Raw genomic sequence first — 26,853 nt, 5'->3', positions numbered from 1 at the left:
CGACATGCTAGATGAGTTGTGTGGGTCTATAATTTTCACTAAGATTGACTTGCGAAGTGGCTACCACCAAATTAGAATAAAACTTGGAGATAAATGGAAAATTGCGTTTAAAACCAAATTTGGGTTGTATGAGTGGTTAGTAATGCCTTTTGGTTTGACAAATGCACCTAGCACTTTCATGCACTTAATGAATGAGGTTTTAAGAGCTTTTATTGGACATTTTGTGGTAGTTTACTTTGATGATATATTGATTTACAGCAAGTCTTTTAATGAACATATGGATCACTTACGTGATGTTTTTAATGCTTTACGTGATGCACGTCTATTTGGTAACCTTGAGAAGTGCATCTTTTGCACGGATCGAGTTTCTTTTCTTGGCTATGTTGTAACTCCACAGGGAATTGAGGTGGACGAGATGAAAATTGAATCCATAAAGAGCTGGCCGGTTCCCCAAACCGTCACATAGGTGAGGAGTTTTCTTAGTCTTGCAGGATTCTACCGCCGCTTTGTCAAAGATTTCAGCACCATTGCTGCCCCATTGCATGAGTTGACGAAGAAAGGGGTGGTGTTTCATTATAGAGAGGTACAAGAGGAGTCCTTTGACACTATGAAGGACAAGCTTACACACACACCATTGCTGCAACTTCCAAACTTTGGTAAGACTTTTGAGCTAGAATATGATGCTAGTGGAGTTGGCATTGGAGGTGTTTTGATGCAAGATGGTAAACCCATTGCTTACTTTAGTGAAAAATTGCATGGCCCTGTTCTTAATTATTCCACGTATGATAAGGAATTGTATACACTTGTTTGTTCTTTAGAGACATGGCATCATTATTTGTGGCCTAAAGAATTTGTTATTCATTCTGATCATGAATCGCTTAAGTACCTTCGTTCTCAAAATAATCTAAATCGTAGGCATGCCAAATGGGTTGAATTTATTGAATCTTTTCCTTATATTATCAAACACAAGAAAGGGAAGGATAATGTGATTGCTAATGCTTTGTCTAGAAGATATACATTGCTGTCCCACCTTGATTGCTGGATTTTTGGTCTTCAATCCATTAAAGAACAATATGCGCTTGATCCTGATTTTAAGGATGTCTTGCTTAATTGTAGAGAGGGATGCACATGGAATAAGTTTATGATCAGCGATGGGTTTTTGTTTAGAGCTAACTGCTTATGCATTCTAGTTGGTTCCGTTCATCTTTTGTTGTTGCAGGAGGCACATGGAGGCGGATTGATGGGACATTTTGGTGCCAAGAAGACGGAGGAGGTGCTGTCCACACACTTCTTTTGGCCAAGGATGAGGCGAGATGTAGAGCGGTACGTGGCTCGGTGTGCCACATGTCAAAAAGCTAAGTCGCGGTTGAACCCACATGGTTTGTATATGCCTCTTTCTGTTCCTTCTACTCCTTGGGCAGATATATCTATGGATTTTGTGTTGGGATTGCCAAGGACTAAGAGGGGGAGGGATAGTATTTTTTTGGTGGTTGATCGTTTTTCTAAGATGGCATATTTTATTCCTTGTCATAAGAGCGACGATGATGTTCATATTGCTGACCTTTTCTTTTAAGAAATCATTCGCTTGCATGGTATGCCTTCTACTATTGTTTCAGATCGCGATGCAAAATTCTTGAGTCATTTTTGGCGCACATTGTGGAATAAATTGGGGACCAAGCTGCTGTTTTCTACAACATGTCATCCCAAACTGATGGGCAAACTGAGGTTGTGAATCAAACATTGTCCACCATGTTGAGAGCCATTTTGAAGCGCAATTTGAAGATGTGGGAAGAGTGTTTGCCGCATGTGGAGTTTGCATATAACAGGGCGGAACATTCCACCACCAAGGTAAGTCCTTTTCAGGTAGTGTATGGTTTTAACCCCCGTGCTCCTATTGATCTTTTGCCTTTACCTACCACTGAGAGACTACATAGTGATGCTAGAGAGCGTGCTGATTTTATTCGTAGGTTGCATGAAACAACTAAAGCAAATATTGAAAGCATGAATAAAAAGTATAGAATTGCTGGTAGTAAAGGTAGAAAAGAGATTAAACTTGAACCGGGTGATTTGGTTTGGTTACATTTAAGAAAAGATAGATTTCCTGAGCTGCGTAAGTCTAAGTTAATGCCAAGAGCAGTTGGTCCTTATAAGATCATTGAGAAAATAAATGATAATGCCTACAAACTTGAATTGCCACCCGAGTTCGGGGTTAGTCCCACCTTTAACATTGCAGATTTGAAACCTTATTTGGGAGAAGAAGATGAGCTTGAGTCGAGGACGACTCCAATTCAAGAGGGGGAGGATGATGAGGACATCACTTCTTTAGAGGTACCCGCTGATCCTCCAACCATCATGCAAGGTCCAATGACCCGGGCTCGAAAGCGACTACTCAATTTAGAGGTGAGCTCGTTCTTAAGCGATACTTTTCATACTTTTGATAATAGACTACTACCTAATGATGTTATCTTGCTTAGGAACATTGGAGAGGGTCATGAAGGACTTAGAGAACGTGGTGGAGGTGATGATGACCAGCAAGGACGTCCAACACAAGCCGGAGGCCCAGTCCAACAAGAATTCGAGTCTATCTCGGCCTCCAGAACCAATCTGCCTTAAACTGGTTGTCCAATATGCATCCGGACTCCGTTTTCTATGATACACATATAGATGGAAAGCTAATTTGATAAGGAAGCCAATCCAAGTGGTTTCATGTCAAAATCTATTCGGAATCAACGGGAATCGTCGAAACAAGTCAGCATCCAGAATCTGCCAGGGTGCTGCGACACCGTCTTTTGGTCTGTTGGACCATGTATTGAGTTTGGGCCCATTAGGGGTGCGTCCAGGGGTCTTGCACGACCCTAGAGTCTTCATAAACAGCCGCCGCCCCTCCATTAGGGTTCGGGTTTTGCTTAGATTATTCTGTCAAGAACAATTTCGCCGTTCATCGGTTTGTGAGACCCCAACTTCGTGAGATAATCTTTCATCTGCAATTTGGTTGTGTTCTTTCTTGTTCTTGCTTGTGTTCTTCGTTGTGCAGGCAAGGATTAGCCTTCTTGGCAAGGTCAACCTAGTCCGTGACTTGGTTGATAACCAGAGGAGCTGTGGTGCTAAGATTGCAGGGTTCGATCTTTTGATCTGAAGCTAGATCGGTGTGTCATTCTCCGCCACAATGATAGTTACCATCACCTGACGGAAGATCAGGATCCCCGTCTCCATTCACTACAGTCTGAAGTTCCTCTTGGACCAACGGCTTTCCACGGTTCCGCAACACCAGTGGATTAGCAAGTTGTTCGGGTTTGATTTCACAGTGGAGTTTCGTCCGGGACGCCTCAATTCGGCGGCCGACGTGCTGTCCCGCCGCGATGAGGACACTGCAGCGGTGTGCGCCTTGTCGGGACCGTCCTTCACCCTCTTCGATGACATCAAGAAGGCTACTACCGACGACCCCATGGCGCGCGGCCTCCTGCAACAGCAGGACGGCAACCACCTGGAGGCACCGTGGGGGGCCATGGATGGGTTTCTCCTCCACGGCAAGCGCGTCTACGTTCCTGATCTGGGGGACCTATGCCACCAAGTGGTGGTACTGGCCCACACCACCGGGCATGAGGGAGTTTAGAAGACCTTGGTGCGACTACGTGGCGATTTCTACATCCCCGGCGACCGCAAGATTGTGCAGGATTTCGTTCGCTCCTGCGACGTGTGCCAACGCAACAAGACACCAACAACACAGCTGGCTGGCCTCCTCCAACCCCTGGACGTGCCGTCCCAGGTGTGGGCCAACATCTCCATGGACTTCATCGATGGTCTTCCCAAGGTACATGGCAAGTCGGTGATCTTGACGGTGGTGGATCGGTTTTCCAAATATGCTCACTTCATTGCCCTCAGCCACCCCTACACCGCCGCCTCGGTCGCCCGTGCCTTCTTCGACGGGATTGTGCGGCTCCACGGCTTCCCCAACTCCATCATCAGCGATCGCGATCTAGTCTTCACCAGCAACTTGTGGCGTGACCTCTTTAAGCTTGCAGGTGTGAAGCTGCGTTTGAGCACGGCATTTCACCCTCACTATGACGGCCAATCTGAGATCGTTAACAAGGTGATCGCGATGTACCTTCGGTGTGCGACCGGCGACCGGCCACGCTCATGGGTGGACTGGCTTCCGTGGGTGGAGTACTGCTACAACACGTCATTCCACACGGCGCTCTGGGCAACGCCGTTTGAGGTGGTCTACGGCCGGCCTCCGCCGGCCCTCCTTCCTCACCGAGAGGGGGCCGCTGACACGGCGGCCACGGACACCATGCTCTGGGACCGGGATGCCTTCTTGGTGGAGGTTCGGGAGCGCCTTCTTCAGGCACAGCAGCATGCCAAGCGCCACTATGACGAGCATCATCGCGCTGTGGACTTCAACGTCGGCGACTGGGTACTCCTCCGTCTGCTCCATCGACCCACCCACGTTCTTTCCACGTCGGCAAAGGGCAAGCTGCGGCCGCACTACGCTGGGCCTTTCCAGATCAGGGAACGGATAGGCCAGGTGGCCTACCGCCTTCAGCTACCAGAAGGTGCACGCCTCCATGACGTTTTTCATGTTGGCTTGCTCAAGCAGTGGCGGGGTGATCTTCCCACGACTACGGCGGTGGTGCCACCTGTTCAGGATGGGCGCCTGCTGCCAGCTCCGGAACGTGTTCTGCGTGCTCAACTCCGTCGTGGTGATTGGATGCTGCTGGTCAAATGGCACGGACTTCCCGACGTCGATGCGACATGGGAACCGCTCGATGACTTCAAGAACCTTTACCCCGATGTCCAGCTCGAGGACGAGCTGTTTGTCGGGGTGGGAAGAGATGTTATGACCGGGCTGTAGTATGCCAGGCGCAAGCTCATTACCGGCTAAAGCAGCCCGTTAGCATATTTAGTTTTATTTCCTAATTCTATTCATAGAAGTATAAATACTTGTAATCAGGCACAATTGGATTTTAAGCAAGAGTATTAATCTTACTCGGCTTCCTTAGGGAGCCGGGAATTGCCCTAGCCGCCGCCGTCTCTTCCTTGCGCGAGAAACCACGGCGCCTCGCCGCCGATCATCCATCTTCAAGCCTCGTCCCGCGATCACCCATACGTACAACCTGCGATCCATCAGAGGGAGAGCACCGGTCGGTATCAATGATGGTGTACAGTACATGCAAAACTGAATTTGAATAGGCAGACAGACATCCTGAGAAAATGACACTACGAGCATGTAAGGTTAACAAGGGAATGCTCTAACTACAGTAACTCTGACACTGCAAATTGCAGGCAGCAGAAAGGGGGTTGTCAAGGGAATCTGATTGCTTGTGCACTAAACATTTTTGCAGTGTCAGAAACATACGACGAGATTAGTTAGGGTCGTGAACAGTAATAGGCTATATGATCTAACTATCAAAGCTGTATGCTCCGCACGCAATTATTTGTTAGGTTTAGGATGTCAGGTTCAAGAGGCAAAGAACGGTTCACAGAGTTTAACCACCAGACATGCTGATCATTACAGCAATTGAAAGCATAGATCCACTTTTCCAAAGAGGCTTAGACTCGAAAAAGGAATAAGAAATGAAAATGTCATATCTGCATAGTGAAAGCTGTTGGATAAAAATGAAACAAATAGTGAATTCTCATTAGGACAAACTCCGATGGGTAGTTACATGTTTTTATTGTTTATTTAATTGCAAAGTTTTAACCAGTAACAAATACCTGGCCAGGATGCAAATGACATAGCAACTTCTGAATTTACATTAGCAGGGACTATAGAATTTTCAAGATATAAAAACCAGCAGGCTACAAGCATCAAGTTTTGCAACCAAGAATGCAATCCACAAATCCAGAGTCCACCGTAATACCATCACAAACCAGTACTAATAATTACCTGAGCAGAAGAGTACCTGCCGGCTGCCGGACCTCTGATCAGCTGGCCAAAGGGTGTGGCCGGCGACGATGGGGCAAGATGCAGGTCCTGTGTCGCCACGCTATCAGTCAAAAAGTACCGAGAAACAAAGACAAAGTTACAAAAAGAAATAACACAAAAAGCAACAACAGTAGTACAGACAAAGTTACTTGCTAACTAAGAACCAAGATTATCATGAGCCAAACCCATGATTGAGAAACAAAGACCAAGTTGCTTGCTATCAATTTATTTTTAATGAACCATCATCATTGGTTCACAAAGCATATAAGAAAGCACACATCAAATAATCTTGTGCAATCTGCAAAGGATTGCATATTCAATCTGCAACAGCCGTTTTAGATCCATCTTCATTTTCAAGGTCGCAAAAACTTGTAACCCCTCGTCAGTGCCAGGTTTCAATCGCTTGCTCAGATAAAAAAAAATGTAGAATGCCAGATTCACAACACAACTGCAGCTGTTATCCATAGGCTAGCCCGAACGATCGACTGGACTGCGGCTGGCCAGCGGCCGGAATCTTTCGAACAAACATAAACAATGGATCAGAAATCGCGACTTACCGGCGTGGGGAGATCGACTGGTTCTTGCAAGCGCTGGTGTGGGCTTCGGCGTGCTGCGGCCGTCGTTGAAGAGGAGCAGGCGGATCCTTTGGCGTGGCGGCGTCCGGCGGAGACGAGGCACGGCGACAGGCACGACTCCTCGCAATGGGTGTTCGGCGGTGTTTGAGTAAGGGCAGGGCGAGGTGCTGGTGCAGGCGCGAGGGCGTGCCGCGGCCATCGTTGAAGAGGAGCAGGTGGATCCTTCGGCGTGGCGGCGTCCGGCAGGGACGAGGCACGGCGACGGGCGCGGCTCCTAGCAACGGGTGTTCGGCGGTGTTTCAGCAAGGACAGGGCAAGTGTCGTTCCAGGCGCGAGGGTGCGGCAGCATGGGCTATCGTAGGAAGGCAAGCGCGGGTGAAGATGACTGCGCATCGTGGGCGAGCGGCAGGCTGCGGTGATTTCTTTTCATCCAGGACTAGGGTGATTGCATGAAGTAAAGTTCGGCGCGGAAAGTTTCATGGGACGACGTCAGGATCGCACGGGATGCAGTTGGGCGACCCAAACTAAAATCGCACGAAAAAGTATCCACCTCTTATTTTTTTTAAGTTGTGAAAGACTTAGATATACAATTAAAAGAGCTAAAATGTCTTCTAATTTGGAATAGAAGACTACCTATAGGATATTGACCCTCCGAACTATGGATAGCTCAAAAACAGAGTGTATCCAAACTTGGTTTGATTTATAAGCATACAACGATGTACATGAGTCTCTACAACCATTCGAAATAGGAACAATTATCTGTTGGGCATCAAAGCAGAGAGGAGGTGAAAGCCTCAGAAATTACTATCGACGGTTTGGCGAACTACGAGCTCAAGTACATGACATCACCCAACGAGAAGTAATCGAAGCTTTCTCTCATGGAATCATGGCTAGGTGGCAATTTCAAGACTTCTGCAAAGAAAACCCAAGAAACAATAAAGAATTCAGATGAACAGTGAAAAAGATGATTACCGCAGAGGAAAAGACACGAGAAAGATTTCCGGATAGAAACAACCGAGACAACCCAGATAAGCAAAATCCTCGAAACAACAGACATCAGGAAAGAAAACGTGGACCAGACAACACCATAGCAGTGACTGACAAATCAAGGAAGTTTTCCAAGCCCAGGAGGTATGACGACATTGAAAACATGCGTTGCATCTTGCACCCCAAAGGAAATCACACCATCGGAGATTGCTACACCTTCAAAAATCGATACACAAGGAAAGATAGTAAAGAGAATACCAAAAAGGCAATTAGAAAAAAGAAGAAGACAACAACGAAGACAAAGGATTCCAAAAATCCAGGGGGACAGTAACAGTAACCTTTGCCGGGGTTCCAGATTCTAGAAGCAAACATCAAGAAAAGCTAGCGTTACGAACCATCATGGCAGCAGAACCTGCTACACCAAGATATCTCAATTGGTCACAGTATCCAATCCAATTTTTAAGAGAATACCAATGGACTAGCGTAGGAAACGCAGGCCATTACCCGCTGGTTCTAGATCCAACTATTGCCGGTATGACTGTTACGAAAGTACTAATCGACGGGGGAGCCGGACTCAACATCATTTTTCAGAAACTCTAAGGAAGATGGGACTACAACTCGCCGGGATGATTACACCAACAAGCACGCCTTTTTATGGCATAGTACCCAGCAAGGCAGCAATGCCAGTTGGACAAATCACTCTACCGATTATTTTTGGGACTCCCTCGAACTACCGTACAGAGTTCATCAAGTTTGAAGTTGCAGACTTTGATTCATCATATGACGCAATCCTCGGGTGCCCAGCACTAGCAAAATTCATGGCAATACCGCATTATCCGTACCTGTTGCTTAAGATGCCAGGGCCTAACGGTGTCCTCTCTCTTCGGAGTGATTTGAAGCGCGCTTTTGACTGCGATGTTCAGGCAATCCAAATTGCAGCAAAAGCACAGGCCGCCGATGGAAGAAAAGAAATAGCCACTGTTGCAACAAAAATGAGCCCAGAAGAGCTAGTGATACCGGCTAAAAAGCTCAGCATCCTAGCACCACCAAAAGAAGCCGACGTCAAGCAAATCGACCTAGGCACCGGTGATCCCTCCAAAACGGCAACCATCAGTGTCCACCTTTCGGCAAAATAGGAACTCGCGCTCACCAATTTTCTTCGGGACAACAAAGATATCTTCGCTTGGAAGCCGGCCGACATGCCAGGGGTCCCAAGAGAGTTGGCTAAGCACAGAATTGATATCAATGAAGGCTCCAAACCAGTGAAGCAACGACTACGACGATTCTCACCTGACAAGAAGGTAGCAATTAAAAAAGAAATTACAAAACTAATGGTAGCCGGATTCATCAGAGAAATCCTCTATCCAGATTGGCTAGCAAACCCAGTTCTGGTACAGAAAAAGAATACGGACAAGTGGTGCATGTGTGTCGACTACACAGATCTCAACAAACACTGCCTGAAAGATCCATTCGGGCTACCACGCATTGATCAGATAGTTGATTCAATAGCAAGATCTGCCCTATTATCCTTCCTTGATTGCTATTCAAGATATCACCAGATTACATTAAAGGAACAAGACCAGAGCAAGACATCTTTCATCACCCCATTCAGTGCTTACTACTACAAAACCATGTCATTTGGATTCAAGAATGCTGGTGCCACTTACCAAAGAGCTATCCAAACGTGCCTCGGTGATCAGATCGGCGAAAACGTAGAAGCATACGCGGATGACGTAGTAGTAAAGACAAAGAACCCGGATACACTAATTGAAGACTTAAAGCAAACCTTCAAAAACCTGAAAAGATGGAGGTGGAAATTGAATCCAAACAAGTGTGTATTCGGAGTTCCTTCAGGACAACTACTCGGATTCTTAGTCAGTCATCGTGGAATCGAAGCAAGCACCAAGCAAATTTGAGCCATAACAGAGATGGGCCCTCCTCGAAGTGTCAAAGATGTGCAGAAACTAACAGGCTGCATGACGGCCCTCAATCGTTTCATATTAAGACTGGGCGAAAAAGGGTTACCTTTCTTTAAATTGCTAAAGAAGACAGACAAGTTTGAGTGGACAGAAGAAGCCAATGAAGCTTTCAAGAAGCTCAAGGCATACCTCACCTCCTCACCCATTCTCACACCTCCAAAGAAATACGAAGACATGATGCTGTACATCGTGGCAACTTCTACTGTGATCAGCACAACAATTGTCGTAGAAAGAGAAGAAGAAGGGCGTGTATATAAAGTACAACGCCCCGTATACTACATGAGCGAAGTAATGTCAGAATCAAAAATCCGGTACCCGCATACGCAAAAATTACTCTACGCCCTCCTAATCACTTCACGCAAGCTTCGCCACTATTTTGAAGGCCACAAGATTACCGTGGTGATAGATTTCCCACTCGGAGACATCCTGCACAACAGAGATGCAACGGGGCGCATATCTAAGTGGGCAGTTGAACTTGGTGCTCTCAATATCGATTTCACCCCACGGAAGGCAATTAAGTCCCAGGCCCTGGTCGATTTTGTTGCCGAGTGGACAAAAATTCAACAACCTATGTCAAGTACCATCCTTGATCATTGGAAGATGTACTTTGATGGATCACTCAAGCTAGGCGGAGCCGATACAGGCATCCTCCTCATTTCTTCAGATGGGAAACAACTCAAGTACGTCCTTCAGATATTATGGCAAGCAACAAACAATGAAGCAGAATACGAAGCCCTCATCCACGGGCTACGAGTGGCAATTACCCTCGGAATCAAGCGTTTACTCGTATACGGCGATTCAGCAGTAGTCATCAATCAAGTCAACAAACATTGGGACCACACCAAAGAAAACATGGGCGCTTACTGTGCTGAAATACGAAAGCTCGAAAAACATTTTCAAGGATTAGAAATTCTACACGTCCTGCGTAATTCTAATATTGCGGCAGATGTCCTCACCAAGCTTGGATCAGATAGGGCGAAGGTCCCACCAGGTGTTTTCATAGAGGAGTTATCAACTCCCTCTATCAAACAACCCGGTGAGATAACCCCTGAAATCTCAGCTAATGGCACCCAGATTTTGGTAATCACCACTTCATGGACCCAGGTTTTTATTGATTACATCAAAGAGAATAAGTTGCCAGTGGAAAAAGAGGAAGCTACCTGAGTTGTTCGTAGAAGCAAGAATTACGTCCTAGTAGGAGACAAGCTCTACAGAAGAGCCGCATCATCAGGAGTACTCCTAAAATACGTCTCATTTGAAGAGGGCAAAGAGATCCTAGATGAAATACACTCCGGTTGCTGTGGAAATCACGTCGCTTCAAGAACACTAGTCGGCAAAGCATTCCACACCGGTTTCTACTGGACAACCGCTTTGAAAGACGCAGAAGAACTAGTCAGAAGATGCAAAGGTTATCAAATGTTCGCAAGATAAGCTCATGTGCCAGCTCACAACCTCATCTGCATCCCACCCGCTTCGCCTTTCTCTTGCTGGGGGCTGGATCAAGTAGGACCTCTCAAGAAAGCAAAAGGCGATTTCGAGTACATCTTCATAGCAATTGACAAGTTTACCAAGTGGATTGAATACAAACCACTCGCAAAATACAGCATAGCCAAAGCAGTAGAGTTCATCCAAGACATTATGCACCACTTCGGCATGCCCAATTGAATCATCACAGATTTGGGTTCTCTCTTCACAGCCGTAGAATTCCAAAGTTGGGCACGGGACTGCGGCTTCAGAATAGATTACGCATCAGTCGCACATCCAGAGGCCAACGGATAGGTAGAAAGGGCTAATGAACTCATACTAGCTGGATTAAAACCAAGATTGTATGAAGAACTAGTGGACTATGGATCAAAATGGATTGAAGAATTACCCAAGGTCGTATGGGGGCTACGAACTCAAATAAGCAGAGCCACCGGATACTCACCTTTCTTCCTGGTTTATGGATCAGAAGCCGTACTACCTGCCGACTTGATCTGGACATCACCAAGGATAGAACAATATGACGAAGGAGAAGCAGAACACACCCAAAGATTAGAACTCGACAGTATAGAAGAAGTTAGAGTAAACGCTACCCTTCAATCAGCAAGATACCTCCAAGGATTAAGATGCCACTACAACAAGAATACCCAACATTGATCACTACAAGTCGGCGACCTAGTACTAAGAAGAATACAAAAAACTGACGGACGCCATAAACTACTCAGTCCATAGGAAGGTCCTTTTATCATCACGGAAGTCACTGGACCAGGCACATACAAGTTGATAACTGAAGACGGAAAAGAAGTCAACAATACATGGCACATCAGCCAGCTAAGAAGATTCTACGCATAAAAACAACTCAAGGGAAAATATATATACAAGCCACAAGAGATCAATGTTCATGATCAACAAAGATGGAGCTCATCGACAACATATGTACTATTATGACTTATCAATGTTCATGATCAATAAAGATGGTTCCTTCTAGACAAATATGTCTTATTATGGCTTCCCCTGAGTTGTTTCTAATGAGCCGAACCAAAAAAGCAAAATGGCTGAAAATACGCCTGAGCATACCGGCCGAGAGCAAAAGAGCTGAAAACATGCTTGAGCCCGCCGATGAGGGTAGCTAATAAGCTAACACCCGAACAAAAAAGCAAAATGGATGAAAATACGCCTGAGCATACCGGCCGAGAGCAAAAGAGCCAAAAAGATGCTTGAGCCTGCCGATGAGGGTAGCTAATAAGCTAACACCCGAACCAAAAAAGCAAAATGGCTGAAAAGACACCTGAGCATACTGGCCGAGAGCAAAAGAGCTAAAAAGATGCTTGAGCCTACCGATGAGGGTAGCTAATAAGCTAACACCCGATCCAAAAAAGCAAAATGGCTAAAAATACGCCTGAGCATTTCGGCCGAGAGCAAAAGAGCTGAAAACATGCTTGAGCCCGTCGATGAGGGTAGCTAATAAGCTAACACCCGAACCAAAAAAGCAAAATGGCTGAAAAGACGCTTGAGCATACCGGTCGAGAGCAAAAGAGCTGAAAACATGCTTGAGCCCGCCGATGAGGGTAGCTAATAAGCTAACACCCAAACCAAAAAAGCAAAATGGCTAAAAAGACGCCTGAGCATACCGGCCGAGAGCAAAAGAGCTGAAAAGATGCTTGAGCCCGCCGATGAGGGTAGCTAATAAGCTAACACCCGAACCAAAAAGCAAAATGACTGAAAATATGCCTGAGCATACCGGCCGAGAGCAAAAGAGCCGAAAAGATGCTTGAGCTCGCCGATGAGGGTAGCTAATAAGCTAACACCCGAACCAAAAAGCAAAACAACTAAAACTAAGCCTGAGCATAAATCAGAACAATTCCAAGACAAGGCCCTCCAGCTCCTTGTTCCTAATAGCAAGAGGATCGGGGGCTACACTTAGAAGATCCCAAGAAGCGCTACATGGTTTCGCTCAAGAAAGCACTCGCACGACGCTTGTTTCTACTCGACAAGACTTGAAGGAACAAGACGAGGCTTCCAGAACTCAACCATGAAGTGCTCGGGGGCTTGTCGATCCTAGGATGTTTTTGCAACCACAGATAGGACCAGATGCTGACCACACTCCGAGTTAAGCCGAAAAGAAGAAGCTGGAGATGTCCTAAGTCTTTTTAGTACTAACAAGAACAAAAAGTTTGTCGAGACAACGATCTATACCGAGTTGTTTACAAGTCATAGACGAAAGCCAAACAAGCACTCGACAAATCAAGGAAGTCTGCCAAAACATCAATCTACATATACCGAGTTGTTTACAAGGCACAAACTAAAGCCAGAAAAGCACTCGACAGATCAAGAAATTTTGTCAAGACAATGATTTACCTAAGCCAGGTTGTTTATGAGACAAAGAAATACAAACAAAGAAGACATCAACAAAAAAGAAAGAATCTCCATTCAGTCTTCAAGTATAGTGTTTTATTACAGAAGTTGGAATACAAAGGTCGACTACATCAAGCATTGTCATCAAGAGAAGAAACATCAATGTTAAGATTATCTACAATCTTCTTGGCTAAGTCATCAACCTCTGGCTCCAACTTCTCAACAGCATCCAGATACTCTTGGCTCTCGGCTTCATCAGCAACCTTGGACAAAGGAAAGTCCAGAGAAAGAACCCAGACCTGGGCAAGGACATTCCTGGTACAAAGATGGGCACACCTCTTCATGAACTCCTGGAAACGGGTCGGCACTTGGGGAATGAACTGAGCCCAAGAATGACCATCATCTGCTGGAGTTCGGAGAAGGTCGGCTACTGACCAAAAAGACTTCCACAAATCTTTCCAGTTCTCAGTAGTCGTTGCCAACTTGCTAGTCAAGTCCTCAACGGTCTTTTGGGCCTACACAAGATCTCTATCAGCTCCACGCCTAATCAATTTAGCAAGCGCGAGTTCTTCTTTGGCTTGAGTAATTACCTCCTCAGCCTTATTGTGGCTAGTACGAATGAGTGTCTTCATCTCCTCGATACCCTCCGAGAGCTTCTGCTTTTCAACTCGAAGAGCTGGACCAAGCAAGAAAAGACAAGTCAGCAGAAAGGCAAATTTGAATACAAAGGGAAACGAAAAAGAACTCGTGATACCATGGCACTCTTTCTTCATGGCCTCCACATTTTTCAAGGCCTCCTGGGCAGCTGCATCCCTCTGCTTTTCTACCTAAACTACCCGGGCACGGAGAGCCTTCTCCTCCTTCTGATGCGTTTGACGCTCAATCTCCAACTCGGCCCGACAGAGGTCAAGCTCTGCCTTCAGGGTACTCACCTTGGAGGACAACTTTTTCTCGGTTTTAGATGAGAAAAAGAAGCCGGTATGATCATGAGAAAAAGACTGAGCTAAAAGAAATAGAGAAAAACAAGAAATAAGGACAGGAGAAAAACAAACATCCAAAGAAAGAAATTCAGAAAAACTTACCTAGAGCTTTTCCTCGAAAGAAGTCACGACGGTCACCAAGTTTCCCCAGGCGGCAGTCAGCTCCGACAATCGATGAGTGGCATCAAATTGCTGCACCACGTCATCAGCCAAAGGCGGACCACCGAAAGCAAGAAGAGGAGAGGGAGAAGCTGGTCGAGGCAAAGAAGGCACGACCAGGGCAATCTCCTAGGAAGTCATGGCCAATCCCTCAGATGAACCCGCCGCCATGGCCACGGTCACCTCAGGAGTCAGCAAATCAGTAGATGCGTACTCCGTCCCCCTCATAGCCACCTCGACGACCGCGTGCTCCGAGCTCTAAGACTCGGTGCACAAGGGCGCACCAGAGGTCTGATAAGAAGTTGACTGGAGGCTCGAGGAAGATGAAGGCCTGAAAGTTGACAAGGAAACTCGCCAATAAGAATAAGAAAAAAAGGAGAACAGAAGCAAAGAAATAAAACCAAAATTCACTCACTCAGCTATCTTCTTCTTCATAAAGCCAAAAGAAGACCTCGCAGGGGGAACCACAACAGCAAAAACATCACCGCCACCCTGCAACAGGAGCGGTGCGGCTGGTACTGGAGCACCAGAAGAACTCAACCCCGATGACTGCTTACTACAAGAGAACAAGACCAAAGTCAAAACAAAAAGAGGAGTTCAACAACAGGAAAACAAGAAAAGAACTCACCGACGAGTAATGAGGGCAGCATCATCATCCTCTTCTTCTTCACTCTCGACCAAGGTCACCATAGCGCCAGCTGAAAAAAGGACAAAAGTACTCGGTCAAAGATAAAAACAAACATTAAAGGGACAGAGCGTATTAATATGCTCACCTAAGAGCATGCTAGCTACCACTGGAGTACCTGGACGAGTACTCGACTGGCAAGACTTCTTGGCAGCAGATGGAGCAGAAGAACTATCCGCTCGCCCCCTCTTTCCGAAAGTATGAGGAACTAGACGAGGAACATACTCTTCATATACGTCAGAAAATGCGGAAGAAACACCAGGAAGCATCATGGTAGTTTGAAACTTACTGGTCAAGGACACCCTAGCAAGACTACCCCCAACCTCCACATTTGCAGGAAGATCATCAAGGGAAATTGGATCAGCGAAATTACGCCCCAATTCCTATAAAAGAGTAAAACAACAAGACAAGGAAGATTAAGCAAAAGTGGATACAACGAAAGAGAATCAAAAGTACCCGCATAAAGAAAAGAACAACTCATAGCAGGGGGCGGGTTGTTAGCGCTGTACTTAAGGACAGCAAGCGGAACGACGCTTACTCCTTTCAGCATCTTCTAAAGATGCTCGAGCACCTCCTCGTCAGTCAACTCAAGGGCAGGGACCATACGAGAAGGGTCCTCCGCCCTAGAGTACTCGAAACCGTAATGTTCTCGCTCCTTCAAAGGTTGAACTCTGCGGCGAAGAAAACTAGAAATAATCCTGAAGCCGGTCAAGCCTTGCTGTTTCAGAACGCAAATCCTCTCAAGAAAAAGCTTGATCGTCTGGAGCTTAGCCGCAGTCACATGATTCTTTTCCCATCGGTCATTAACCGAGGGACTAGATCCAAAATGAACAGAAAGAGGAAGAATCAAGTTGGCGGCATAAAACCAGTCAGCACGCCAATCCCTCATAGAATCAACTAGGTCATAGTCAAAGAACTTGCTCTTAAGACCCTGGCGAAACTGAATCCCGCAGCCACCAAGAACATTGGTGTCATCGCGGTGGGGTTGGGGCTTCAGGCAGAAAAAGTAACGAAAGAGGGAAAGAGAAGGAGGAATTCTAAGGAAAGTTTCGCAAAGATGAACGAAAATGGAAAGATGAAGGACAGCATTGGGAGCAAGATGGTTCAGGCTAATCCCAAAATAATTGAGAAATCGGTGAAGAAAGGTAGAAGCAGGAAGGCAGAGATCGGCACGGATAAAGGAGACGAAAAGAATAATCTCACCGGGACTTAGAGCAGGGACCCGATGCTCGCCTGGAGCTCTCCAATCAGCAAACTCCTTGCTCTGGAGTAGGCCATCACTCATGAGCTCACAAAGCTGATCTTCAGTTGTTGTTGGAGCCGGCCAGATCTTTTGAGCAGCCCTCATCGCCATGAATTCTTGATTTTCAATGACGGAGAGCGATGCTTCCTCGTCGACAAAGCTCGCCTGGGACTTACTCGTCGACTTCTTCCTACCCATGTACTAGCAAAAGCAATGGGGCACTAAAGAATAGAGAAGGCTCGGACGGCAGCACTCAGATGACGGCGGCAATGGCGATGGTGGAGTTTCAGAGGCTAGGGTTTTAAGGCAAAGACAGGGTACCAAAGAAAAGGAGAAGAAATGCCTTTAAATAGATTTTACACCGGTAAAAACACGACCCACCAGGCCTGTTTTAACACGGCATGAGGACGCAACGGTCCATTTACCGACGCAGCTAAAATGACGGACGGCTCAAATCCACACAACGGTACAGTTCAACGGACAGATTTCAGACTTATCCATCCAGCACCACGACGGAGTTATCAAATTACTACAAAAAGAACTCATCAATAATAAAGCAAAGAAGGGTTACCTCACAAGGAGCAACAACCCGGTCCTTACAGAAAGAACTCAGAAATCTCATTAGCAACTGGGGCATCAGGAGAATAAAGAATGACAACTCAGAAGACAAGATTCTTTCCATTATAAATGGTTTCAAAAAATAGGAGATTACACATCTTACAAGACCCAACGAACTCGGTACTACGACAAGCAAGGTAGCAAAGAGGAACCCGGACACAGCTAGGCTCTGGAACGACTACGTGTTCCAAATTGCTACTCAGTAGAACAAAACGCACTCGGCTACACTGTTTTCTTCAAAGGACAGACGCAGTGCATCCAAGGCGGAAATCAGCAGCACGGCAGGACAACATGGAGCAGAGAAGGCCGGTAGGCATCTGTCTACCCAAGACCGATGTGATGCTGGATATGGTGTTGATCTGCACCGGACAGTCTCAGGGCAGGCGACGAGGTTCAACCCAGAACTGCTAGATGAAGGATTGCATCCCACATCACAAGACTCTCTCCAACTACCGCCACGTACTTCCAAGTATAATGTTGCTGTGGGATTAGCCTACCTCTAATCCCTATCACAAGACTCCCTCCAGCTACGGCAAGATACACAAGAACTATAAAATATGCCCGGGGCTGCTCTACTTCACAAACTACCATATTCATGACTACGGAGACTTCAGACCACGCAACAAAAATGCTCGATGAATCAAAATAGCACAGGAGGAGGATATTTATATGCCAAAGAAGCGGTGCACATGGACCAGGAGCACCAGCTGAACAAACCTAACAAAGGACACAGTGAGAAGACAGAATTCGATGAAAGAGGAGTCAGGCGTAAAGCAGCAGTACTCGAGAACGAGCATATTCGGAAGAATATATCAATACTGTACAACTCATGAACAAACAACATTTACACTCAACCACCACCATACAACTATATCTGACAATAGCAGACTACTAGAGAATATGCCAAGACCCTGCATCTGAGTTCTTTCTGAACAAAAGAACCCGGATATATGCTCGAGGGCTACAACAGGAGAGGTTTTCGGTTCTTTTGAACAACTCAGATTCAAGACCCTCCAACTCTTTGTTCTAAATAGCAAGAGGCTCGGGGGCTACACTTAGTGAGTGCACTTTTTCCTTTAAAAAAGCGCACGTCACCAAGAGGACTACTTCAAGACAACAGTTTTTCAAATGACATAAGATTAAAGACCCTCCAACTCCTTGTTCCAAATAGCAAGAGGCTCGGGGGATACACTCAGTGAGTGCACTTTTTCCTTCAAAAAAGCGCACGTGACTCAGAAGACTTCTTCAAGACAAACGAGTTCAAGGCCACAACAAAAAGAACCCGAACATAGCTATATCCGAGCTCTTCTTCGACAAAGAACCCAGGTATATGCTCAGGAGCCCTTCGACGAAGAATCAGGGTGATTTCAAGAAAAGACCCTCCAGCTCCTTGTGCCAAACAGCAAGAGGCTCGGGGGCTACACCCAAATGGGAGTACTTTTTTCTTAAAAAGGTACACACCACGTGAAGATCTCACGAAGCGCTACACGGTTTCGCTCAAGAAAGCACTCAAACGACGCTTGTTTCTGCTCGACAAGACTTGAAGGAACAAGACGAGGCTTCCAGAACTCAACCATGAAGTGCTCGGGGGCTTGTCGGTGCAGGACCCACGGGATACCCTGCAAGGAAGGGAGAAGATCTAGTCTAACTAGGATTCTTCCCCTGTAATCTTAGTAGTAGTAGTATTCTGTAATCCTACTAGGAACTCTCGTTGTAAACCGACTAGGATTCTGACCTCCTGACTATATAAAGGAGGGCAGGGTTCCTAGGGACGGTGACTCTTAGACAATTGTACAACACAACACTTTATAATCAATCCAACGCAAAGGCTAACGCCGACTGGACGTAGGGCTATTACTCGATCAATGATCGAGGGTCCGAACCAGGATAAATCGACTGTCTCTTGCGTTAACCGTCGAGTTCCGCATACGCTGAAGCCCGAACATACTGCGTTAACCGTCGCATGTGTAGATGTCTGGGTTTTAGGCATCCGACGTCGTAACTTGCTCAAAACCTTCTCAAATTTTTATCATAGCCTCCACATGCGATAACACGACACCTCGACAAGTTTCGTGAATTTTGGACTTCGTTTGCATTTTCTATAATTTAAATACACTCCGACCACAAGCGGGTCGTCATGTTTGGCGAACAAGGCGTTCAAAATTTTGGGTGAGTTTCTGTATACGGCCTCAAAATACACTCTACAACATGACTATCATTTTTTGAATGGCTACATTTCATTATTTCATGCACCTGCAGTTCAAATTTACTTTTTCGGAAAAAATACAAGTAAACAAAATTAATTCAAGAAATATAGCAAAAAGTTATAAAAAGGTCCCAAATTTTAACATGTTCTTGTAAACAATAGATAAGGTCTACAAAAAAGATTTGAAATCAAAATTAAAAAAAAAACAAAAATACTTTGCCGAGTGCCATGCCTGACACTCGGCAAAAAGGGCCTTTGCCGAGTGCCAGGCCGCAGCACTCGGCAAAGGGCCTCTTTGCCGAGTGTCAGGTTAAGCGCTCGGTAAACATTTTTTTAAAGATGGTAACGACGTGGGCGGGGTAGGCGGGCAACTGACGGGCATTTTGCCGAGTGCGCTCTTTGCCGAGTGTTGCGCTCGGCAAAGAGTGCCTTTGCCGAGTGGTGTGCTTTGCCGAGCACCGGGCACGCTGCGGCACTCGGCAAAGCCACTCTTTGCCGAGTGCAATTATTTGCCGAGTGCAACACTCGGCAAAGAGTGGCTTTGCCGAGTGCCCTATTTTCGGCACTCGGCAAAGCATGCGGCACTCGACAAATTTTGCTTCTCTCGTAGTGATCGATGGTGAAACATCGACAAGCATGGCGCAACTCCCTTCACTTTAAAATTGACAATATTTTTCATGTACTACATGCAAAAGAAGTTATAATTTTTTACTGCTACTATAAGCAAACTACACTATATATCGTCGAAATACAAAGAAGATCTGCTGGAACTTTCAATATATGTCTTCTCTTTTGTATTAATCTCCCTTTTCTCTGATAATGATTAAACTTAACCGTATATCATTCCCGAGAAAACGACGACTAAAACGTAGGCCATTTCTCATCTCCGTTTGGGTTAGCGCCCATGATTTGTGGAAGAGCCACGACACTCCTGGTGTTTCACTAGGGAAGCTGGAGACTTTGAACTCCAATTTTGTACCATCATGAAAAGAAATAATCAAAAGTACTAAAATTGCATCTTTCAGCTCAGTTAGCACTTTGATCTGTAAGGTCCAATGTTGGACTATGGACTCAAATGAGAATGGTCTTTTAACACGAACCCATAATATTTGCCCTATAGAATAATTCAAATTTGAACTAAAAAAACACTTGTACATTGACCATGGAGGACCTTGTCTAGCCATATGTCGCGATTTCTCATTTTGTGCAGGTGATTCTTGCTAGTTTTTTTGGTATCTCCAGGCATGATTTTTTTTTTTCGTGATGCCAAACTCAGGACGAGAAACTAATAAATGAACCAGCAGGAGAATAATTGTCTACTAAGCAACCGGAAATTTTATGCTGGTGATAGCGTAATTTCAGCTTCCTGGAACTTCCAGCACGAAATGGTGAAGTCGTCAAGAGTTCTTCTTGCGGTCAGGTTCATAGAAACTTAGTTGCAAATACCACAATCATGGAACTTTCGCCCAATCAGATCGGATATATAGTTTTTATTATGTGTATGTTGTGTGTCACTCACAAAATAATCCTCCCTTTTGAGTTTCAGTAGCATGCAACACGTATGTGTGCTGACGTGCATCAGCTGACAATATGATTGGTACAAACTAAGCATGTACATACATTAGCTTGTATCAAGCGGCTCTTGAGGCTGAAGGAGCGCTACACCGGTGATGTTACTCAGTTTTATGCTTGAAAACCGAATGACCACAATATTAAATTTGATACAGGACATCTTTAGTTTTGTTATAAATTAAACTTCTCTAAATTTAACCAAACTCATAGAAAAAAGATTACACAATACCATAAAATGCATTAGCAAGACATATTTCTTGGCGGATTTAATAAAACTAGTTTAATATCCGTAAATGTTGCTGTCATTTTTCTATACTATAAGCATGATCATAGTTAAAAATAGTTTAATTTATTTGACTTAGAATAAAAATAAAAATAACCAAAATAGTTTATTTGACATAGAATAAAAATCGAAATAACCATCGTCTTGGAAGGGAAGTATCCTCCGCCTTTGACTGAAGCATTGAAGCATCCAAAACCAATATACATAACACCCCTTACGCGTAATAATGCAAGTGCAAACTGCTCAGACAACCTGTTAATAATTAACTCTGTAAGCATGCTTAAATGTTCAGCAGGGGTTCTGATGGGTGCCTCCCATATAGAACAAAGCGGCAACTTGGCAAATGGCAACAAGAAGTGTTGACGTGTAGTAGACAACTCGGTATCGTTTCAACATTTTTAGCTGCCGTGCCCTGTGGTTAAACCATGTCAGTAAGTCAACACTTAGTTGCTTGGTAGTTTTAGCTTGCACTACAACTCAAGTTCTGGACCATAGAGCCATGGAGATGCTCTATGTAAAGTAAATAAAAGTGAAGAAGGTTCTACAGTACCATGAAAGCAAACTGATGTTCGCGCTAGCTCCAGTCTTACACTCCTGTCAGAGTTGTCCCTCGCGCGCATGGCCATGAGCCACATACTCTTCCTTGCTCTTCTCTCCGCGTTGCCTCTCACATCCTCCGCCGCCAGCGGGAACACGCTGACGCAGTCCACGACCGTTGCCGGCGAGAAGATGCTGGTGTCGCCGGGCAACGCCTTCCAGCTGGGCCTCTTCGCCGCCAGCAACCACTCCAAGTGGTTTCTTGGCATATGGTTCACCGTCTCGCCGGACACCGTCGTCTGGGTCGCCAACCGCGACCGCCCGCTGAACAGCTCGTCTGGCGTGCTCGGGCTCAACGACCGCGGAGCCCTGGTCCTCCTCGACGGCACCACCGTCGTCTGGTCGTCCTCCAACTCCTCCGCGGCGGCCGTCGTCGGCGCGGACGTCGTCGCGGAGCTCCGCGACACGGGCAACCTGGTGGTCACGGATGCGGCGGGCGTCGCGCTGTGGCAGAGCTTCGAGCACCCGACCAACACGTTCCTCCCGGAGATGCGGGTCGGCAAGAACTTGAGGACCGGCGCCGACTGGTCCCTCTGGTCCTGGCGCAGCGCCGACGACCCGTCGCCCGGCGACTTCCGCTACGTCATGGACACGGATGGCTCGCCGGAGCTGCACGTCTGGAGCCACGGCCGCAAGACGTACCGGACGGGCCCGTGGAACGGCGTGCGGTTCAGCGGCGTCCCACAGATGACCACCTTCGAGGACATGTTCGAGTTCCAGTTCACGGACACCGCCGACGAGGTCTCCTACATGTTCCGCGACCGCGACGGGTCGCCCATGTCGCGGGTGCTCCTGAACGAGTACGGCGTGATGCAGCGCATGGTCTGGGACGCCGCCTCCGGGTCGTGGAGCAACTTCTGGTCGGGGCCGACGGACCAGTGCGACAGCTACGGCAGGTGCGGCGCGTTCGGCGTCTGCAACGTGGTCGACGCCACGCCCTGCAGCTGCGTCAGGGGGTTCGCGCCGAGGTCGGCGGCGGAGTGGTACATGCGGAACACGTCCGGCGGGTGCGCCCGGAGGACGCCGCTGGAGTGCGGTGGCGGCGCCGGCGGCGGGGACGGGTTCTACCTCCTGCGCGGCGTGAAGCTGCCGGACACGCACAACTGCACCGTGGACGCCGGCGCCACCCTCGAGGAGTGCGAGCGCAGGTGCCTGGCTAACTGCTCCTGCACGGCCTACTCGGCGGCGGACATCCGCGGAGGCGGGAGCGGGTGCATCCAGTGGTTCGGCGACCTCATGGACGCGCGGTTCGTCGACGGCGGGCAGGACCTCTATGTCAGGCTTGCATCGTCTGAACTAGGTATGCCTGAATTCATTCCCTGCTGCTTCGTCATGATTTGATTCACTAGAAATCGATTGTGTTGTCATTCAAACTCGAGCTAAATCAATTGACTTCTAGCAGAGTAGATGAACAAATTGAATTTTATATTAAAAAAACAAATGAACCAAACAGGAGGGGTACACCCCTACTGAACTTTATTAAAAGAAAAAACAAAGAGATTTACAGAGAGGTTTAAGAAACAAAGAAAGTGAAGGAAAAAATGAGGAAGATTACAACAGAGCTTCGAGACATAATTCAATTTGAAAAAAAAAAGAGTTTTATAAATTTATATCCAAGAAGTTTTGGTAATTTTGCCTGCTTTCCGCAACGGTAAGGTTTATTAGTTGGCATGGAAATGAAAATGGTAAATCCCTTTTACCAGAGCTCATTTTTTTTTTGTAAAAGTGGTCGTTATTGTTTATGACCATTTCCGAGCTCTCCAACTTTTTTGTCTCGCTGTAGCACACGTACTGTAGCACACGGGAAAAGCTTCCCCGGCTTTGATGAACAGTGCGAGTGTCAGTGAGAGGGGGAGAGGAGAAGAGAGAAAACCGGCTTCGTGCTACAGTGTTGCTGTCTGAAAAGCCGGAGCCGGCGCAAGCCGTGCCAAACGGGGCCTAAGTGAGTGTTGCAAGTGGGAGGTGATGTTTTTTTGAAGCTCTTGTTTGACTTTGCTTCTCCTCATCCTTATTCCAAGCCAGTAAAATACACTCCTACTATACGCCCTATACATAGTGTCGCTCGGGGTCATGTTGGTAGTTCATCTACTCTACTCACTTAATAGTATATATGTATATAATACATAATCATGAACTCTTTATATCTAAAAAAAACATAATCATGAACAATCAGTTGGTCGCATTCGCATATATAATACGTAAGATAGACTCCCCCTAAATAGTCGCTCCCCCTAAGACTATCATACTCGAACCCTCTCCCCCTTTGGCGTCAAACACCAAAACCTAAGGGTCGGTCGGCGAGGCTGCAGCAGATGAGCCGAGCGCTGAGGTACGAGGAGCAAGCTGAAACTGGGCACCATCATCATCTGACCCTGAGCTCTGAGCAGTCTGACCCTCTATAGCTAGAAGCGATGCTAAAGCAGTCTGGGTCGAATCAGGAACAGAAGCTGTTGTAGGCTGTGCTGGTATGACTAAAGCAGCTAGCTCTGATGATGCCACTGATGAAGGGAGCGTCTCTGTAGTCCTGGTAATAGGTGCAACGATAGAAGGACCTAGGACATGCAAGTATGGAGGAGTAGGCTGCCCTGTCAACTCACTGAAGGAAGCACCAACGCTCTTGGACACTGTAGTCTCTGGCACTAGCAGCGAGGGCATCTCAGCCGGTGTGAAGCCCATCTGAAGAGGTGTGAACTGTGGGGCTATCACTAGTGAAGCAAAATACTAGGACACCTGCTCTGTAGGTGAAGCAAACTGTGCTGGTGGCTGTCCCTGACTCTAAAGCCCACTAGGCTATAATGCAGGAGTCATCGAAGTGGTGGCAGGCTGACCAAGCTGGGGTGAAGGCTATGGCGGTGGAGCCCCAATCATTGTCACTACATGCTGCATAAATCCAAGTAGCTACTGCTTAATGAGGATCTGCTGCTGATGCATGGCCTATTGTTGCTGTTGTAGAGCCTATGTTTGCTGTTGAATAGCTAGCTGCTGTCGCTGAAACTCATCCTACTGAGTCTGGAACAGAGCAAATGTAGTAGCTGTCTCCTGAGCCTATCATGCCTGGTCCTACCTCATCCGCTCAAGTATAGCAAGGAGAGCTAGATCTGTCTACGATGCAGGTGGAGCTGAACTAGAGCTACCAGCCTCAGCATCATGTCGTCGTGGAGGCATCTAAGGAATGGGCTGGTAGTCATCATCAGAACTATCACTAGGGTCGCTCACGACCATCCCCTCCTACTGAGCAAGCTGCTCCTCCTCTGTAGCTGCAATACCCCTAATAATATCATCCTGCTGGGCTGTAGACTCTGGCACATCGAGACGATGGCGCGGCTGGCTAGGTGCCTATGGCGTGCTATGACGAATCATCTGAGTCATGTTGTATGAAGGGAATTCCGTCGTAGCACCACTGTACTCAGCAAGCATCTCTGGTGGCCTCACAGTAACTGCCCTGTGAATAAGAAAGGTGATCCAGTGGGCATATGGTAGCTGCCTGCAACCTCTGAAGCCCTCAGCTATAGTGTCCTCCATCTCTAACAAAAGAAGATCCCAAATATCAAAAACTGTCTGCTGCATCAGAGAGTTGATAAGCCACAACTGTATGCGAGTCAAGCCCTCACGATACCCCATCCTCGAAAGCAATGTCCTCCTCATGATAGCCTCAAGCACGCGAGCAGTAGGAGTAAGATCACTGGGGTTCCTGTGCGACCCCTCGCCAAAGGGCTCTGTGAAACAGTGACGAACCAAGTCCGTAGGGGGCACCATACCGCCATGAGGGTGTCTAGGAGGTGCTGTCTGTCCATAGCAAACCTCATGTAACCTGATAGGCTGCTCCTAAAGCCTGAGTGTCTCCCTGACCCTAGTGCTTATCAGCCGGTAGTCTCTGCCTCTGAATGCAAAGTGAATATAGTTATGCTGCGGGTCAATCCAGAGAGAAGCATAGAACTGACGAACCCAAGATGGAACATATAATCTGGTCCATCCAATCAAGTCTGTCAGCCCTAGTAGATATGCAAGGTAGGGGCGAATGTGCTCTCCGGCTACTGCAACAATAGACTCTATATTGCACACCCTCTGTGATCTGAATACTGCTCCACTATTAAGATAGGCATTATAGAAATCCTCCTGCAAAGGTGTGTAGAACTCCTCTGATGCTCTCTCATCCCTCTTGGGTGGAAACCACACCTCAAAATCCATGAACCTCAACTATTGCACCTGCTTGGCCATGGTGGCACTTAGGTCAAGATGGGTCACTGGAGGCGGACCCTGTGGTCTAGATGGTGGATGAGAACCCCTCCTCTGAGTGTCTGGCCTCAGTGTAACTAGAGCACGTGTATGACTAGAGTGGCGAAACTATGGCTGATGTGTCGGCTCTGTCTCCTTGGCCTGCTCACCCTCCTGAGTCTGCTGTGCTGGCTATGCCTCCTGAGTCTGCTCTACTGCCTGTGGCTACTGCTATGACTTCCCCTGAGGCTGGCCCTCATCAATGGCAACATGCCATCCTCCAATCATGAGAGTCCCAGCTGGACCACCATGAAGGCGCTCAACTCGCTCAAGTGTAGCCCTCACTTCTGGTGAAAGCTGGTCTGCAATCCAGACTCTGCTGCGAGCACCTCCTCTCTTGGCACACTTTGTGGCCTCTGCAACTACGGCAGCTCTCGCTATCTCTACATCTAGATACTTGCACTTCCTTACTGCCATCTTCTTTATCGCCTTGCCTTTTGGATCTGTAGGCTGGCGAGGCGGGGGCCTCGGATCCTCATCACCGGGACCACCTCCGACATTCTTCGTACGAGCCATCTGATGGATCTGAGAAGAATCAACTGCCACTGACAAAGATCAATTGTCACTTCTGAGGCTTGGCCTCGTTCCGTACCGCGAGCTTGGCTCTGAGTTAACTGACAACTACCACTAACACCTCAACAGCACCGACTCACTGCACGATGGAATAGATAGGATATACAAATAATTTTAATTATACATCTAGAGATACAAAACCCTAATAGATCAAGCAGTTAGGTACGAAATCGAAACGCGGGCTTGCTACCCGATGAACCGATGAAACAACGAGAAGAGGTACGAACGGGGAACCACCGGATCAGCGAGGCTAGGGTTCGCTGGTCGGCGTGGATTCGCTAGGGAAATCCAATGGCGGTGCTACTGCTTGGCACGTCATCAGCACTAGGGCTGTGCTGCGTGAAGCTGGTGAAGGCAC

At 47.0% G+C, this 26,853-nt stretch overlaps 1 protein-coding gene across 1 annotated transcript; it reads left to right on the top strand.

The window, feature by feature from the left end:
• The first annotated feature begins 21,668 nt into the window (after positions 1 to 21,668).
• On the top strand, positions 21,669 to 22,988 carry LOC136548379 (receptor-like serine/threonine-protein kinase SD1-8). The gene has a single exon (XM_066539933.1). It carries the CDS (start codon positions 21,669 to 21,671, stop codon positions 22,986 to 22,988), a length of 1,320 nt encoding a protein of 439 aa, XP_066396030.1.
• Positions 22,989 to 26,853: the final 3,865 nt, after the last annotated feature.

The sequence above is a fragment of the Miscanthus floridulus genome, chromosome 4, assembly GCF_019320115.1.
Source record: "Miscanthus floridulus cultivar M001 chromosome 4, ASM1932011v1, whole genome shotgun sequence".
NCBI lineage: Eukaryota > Viridiplantae > Streptophyta > Magnoliopsida > Poales > Poaceae > Miscanthus > Miscanthus floridulus.
The sequence above is the reverse complement of the archived record's forward strand: the minus strand, read 5'-3'. Positions and strand labels throughout refer to the sequence as shown.

Coding starts and splice junctions, on each gene's coding strand:
- LOC136548379 (XM_066539933.1), top strand. CDS start 21,669: ATGGCCATGAGCCACATACTCTTCCTTGCTCTTCTCTCCGCGTTGCCT.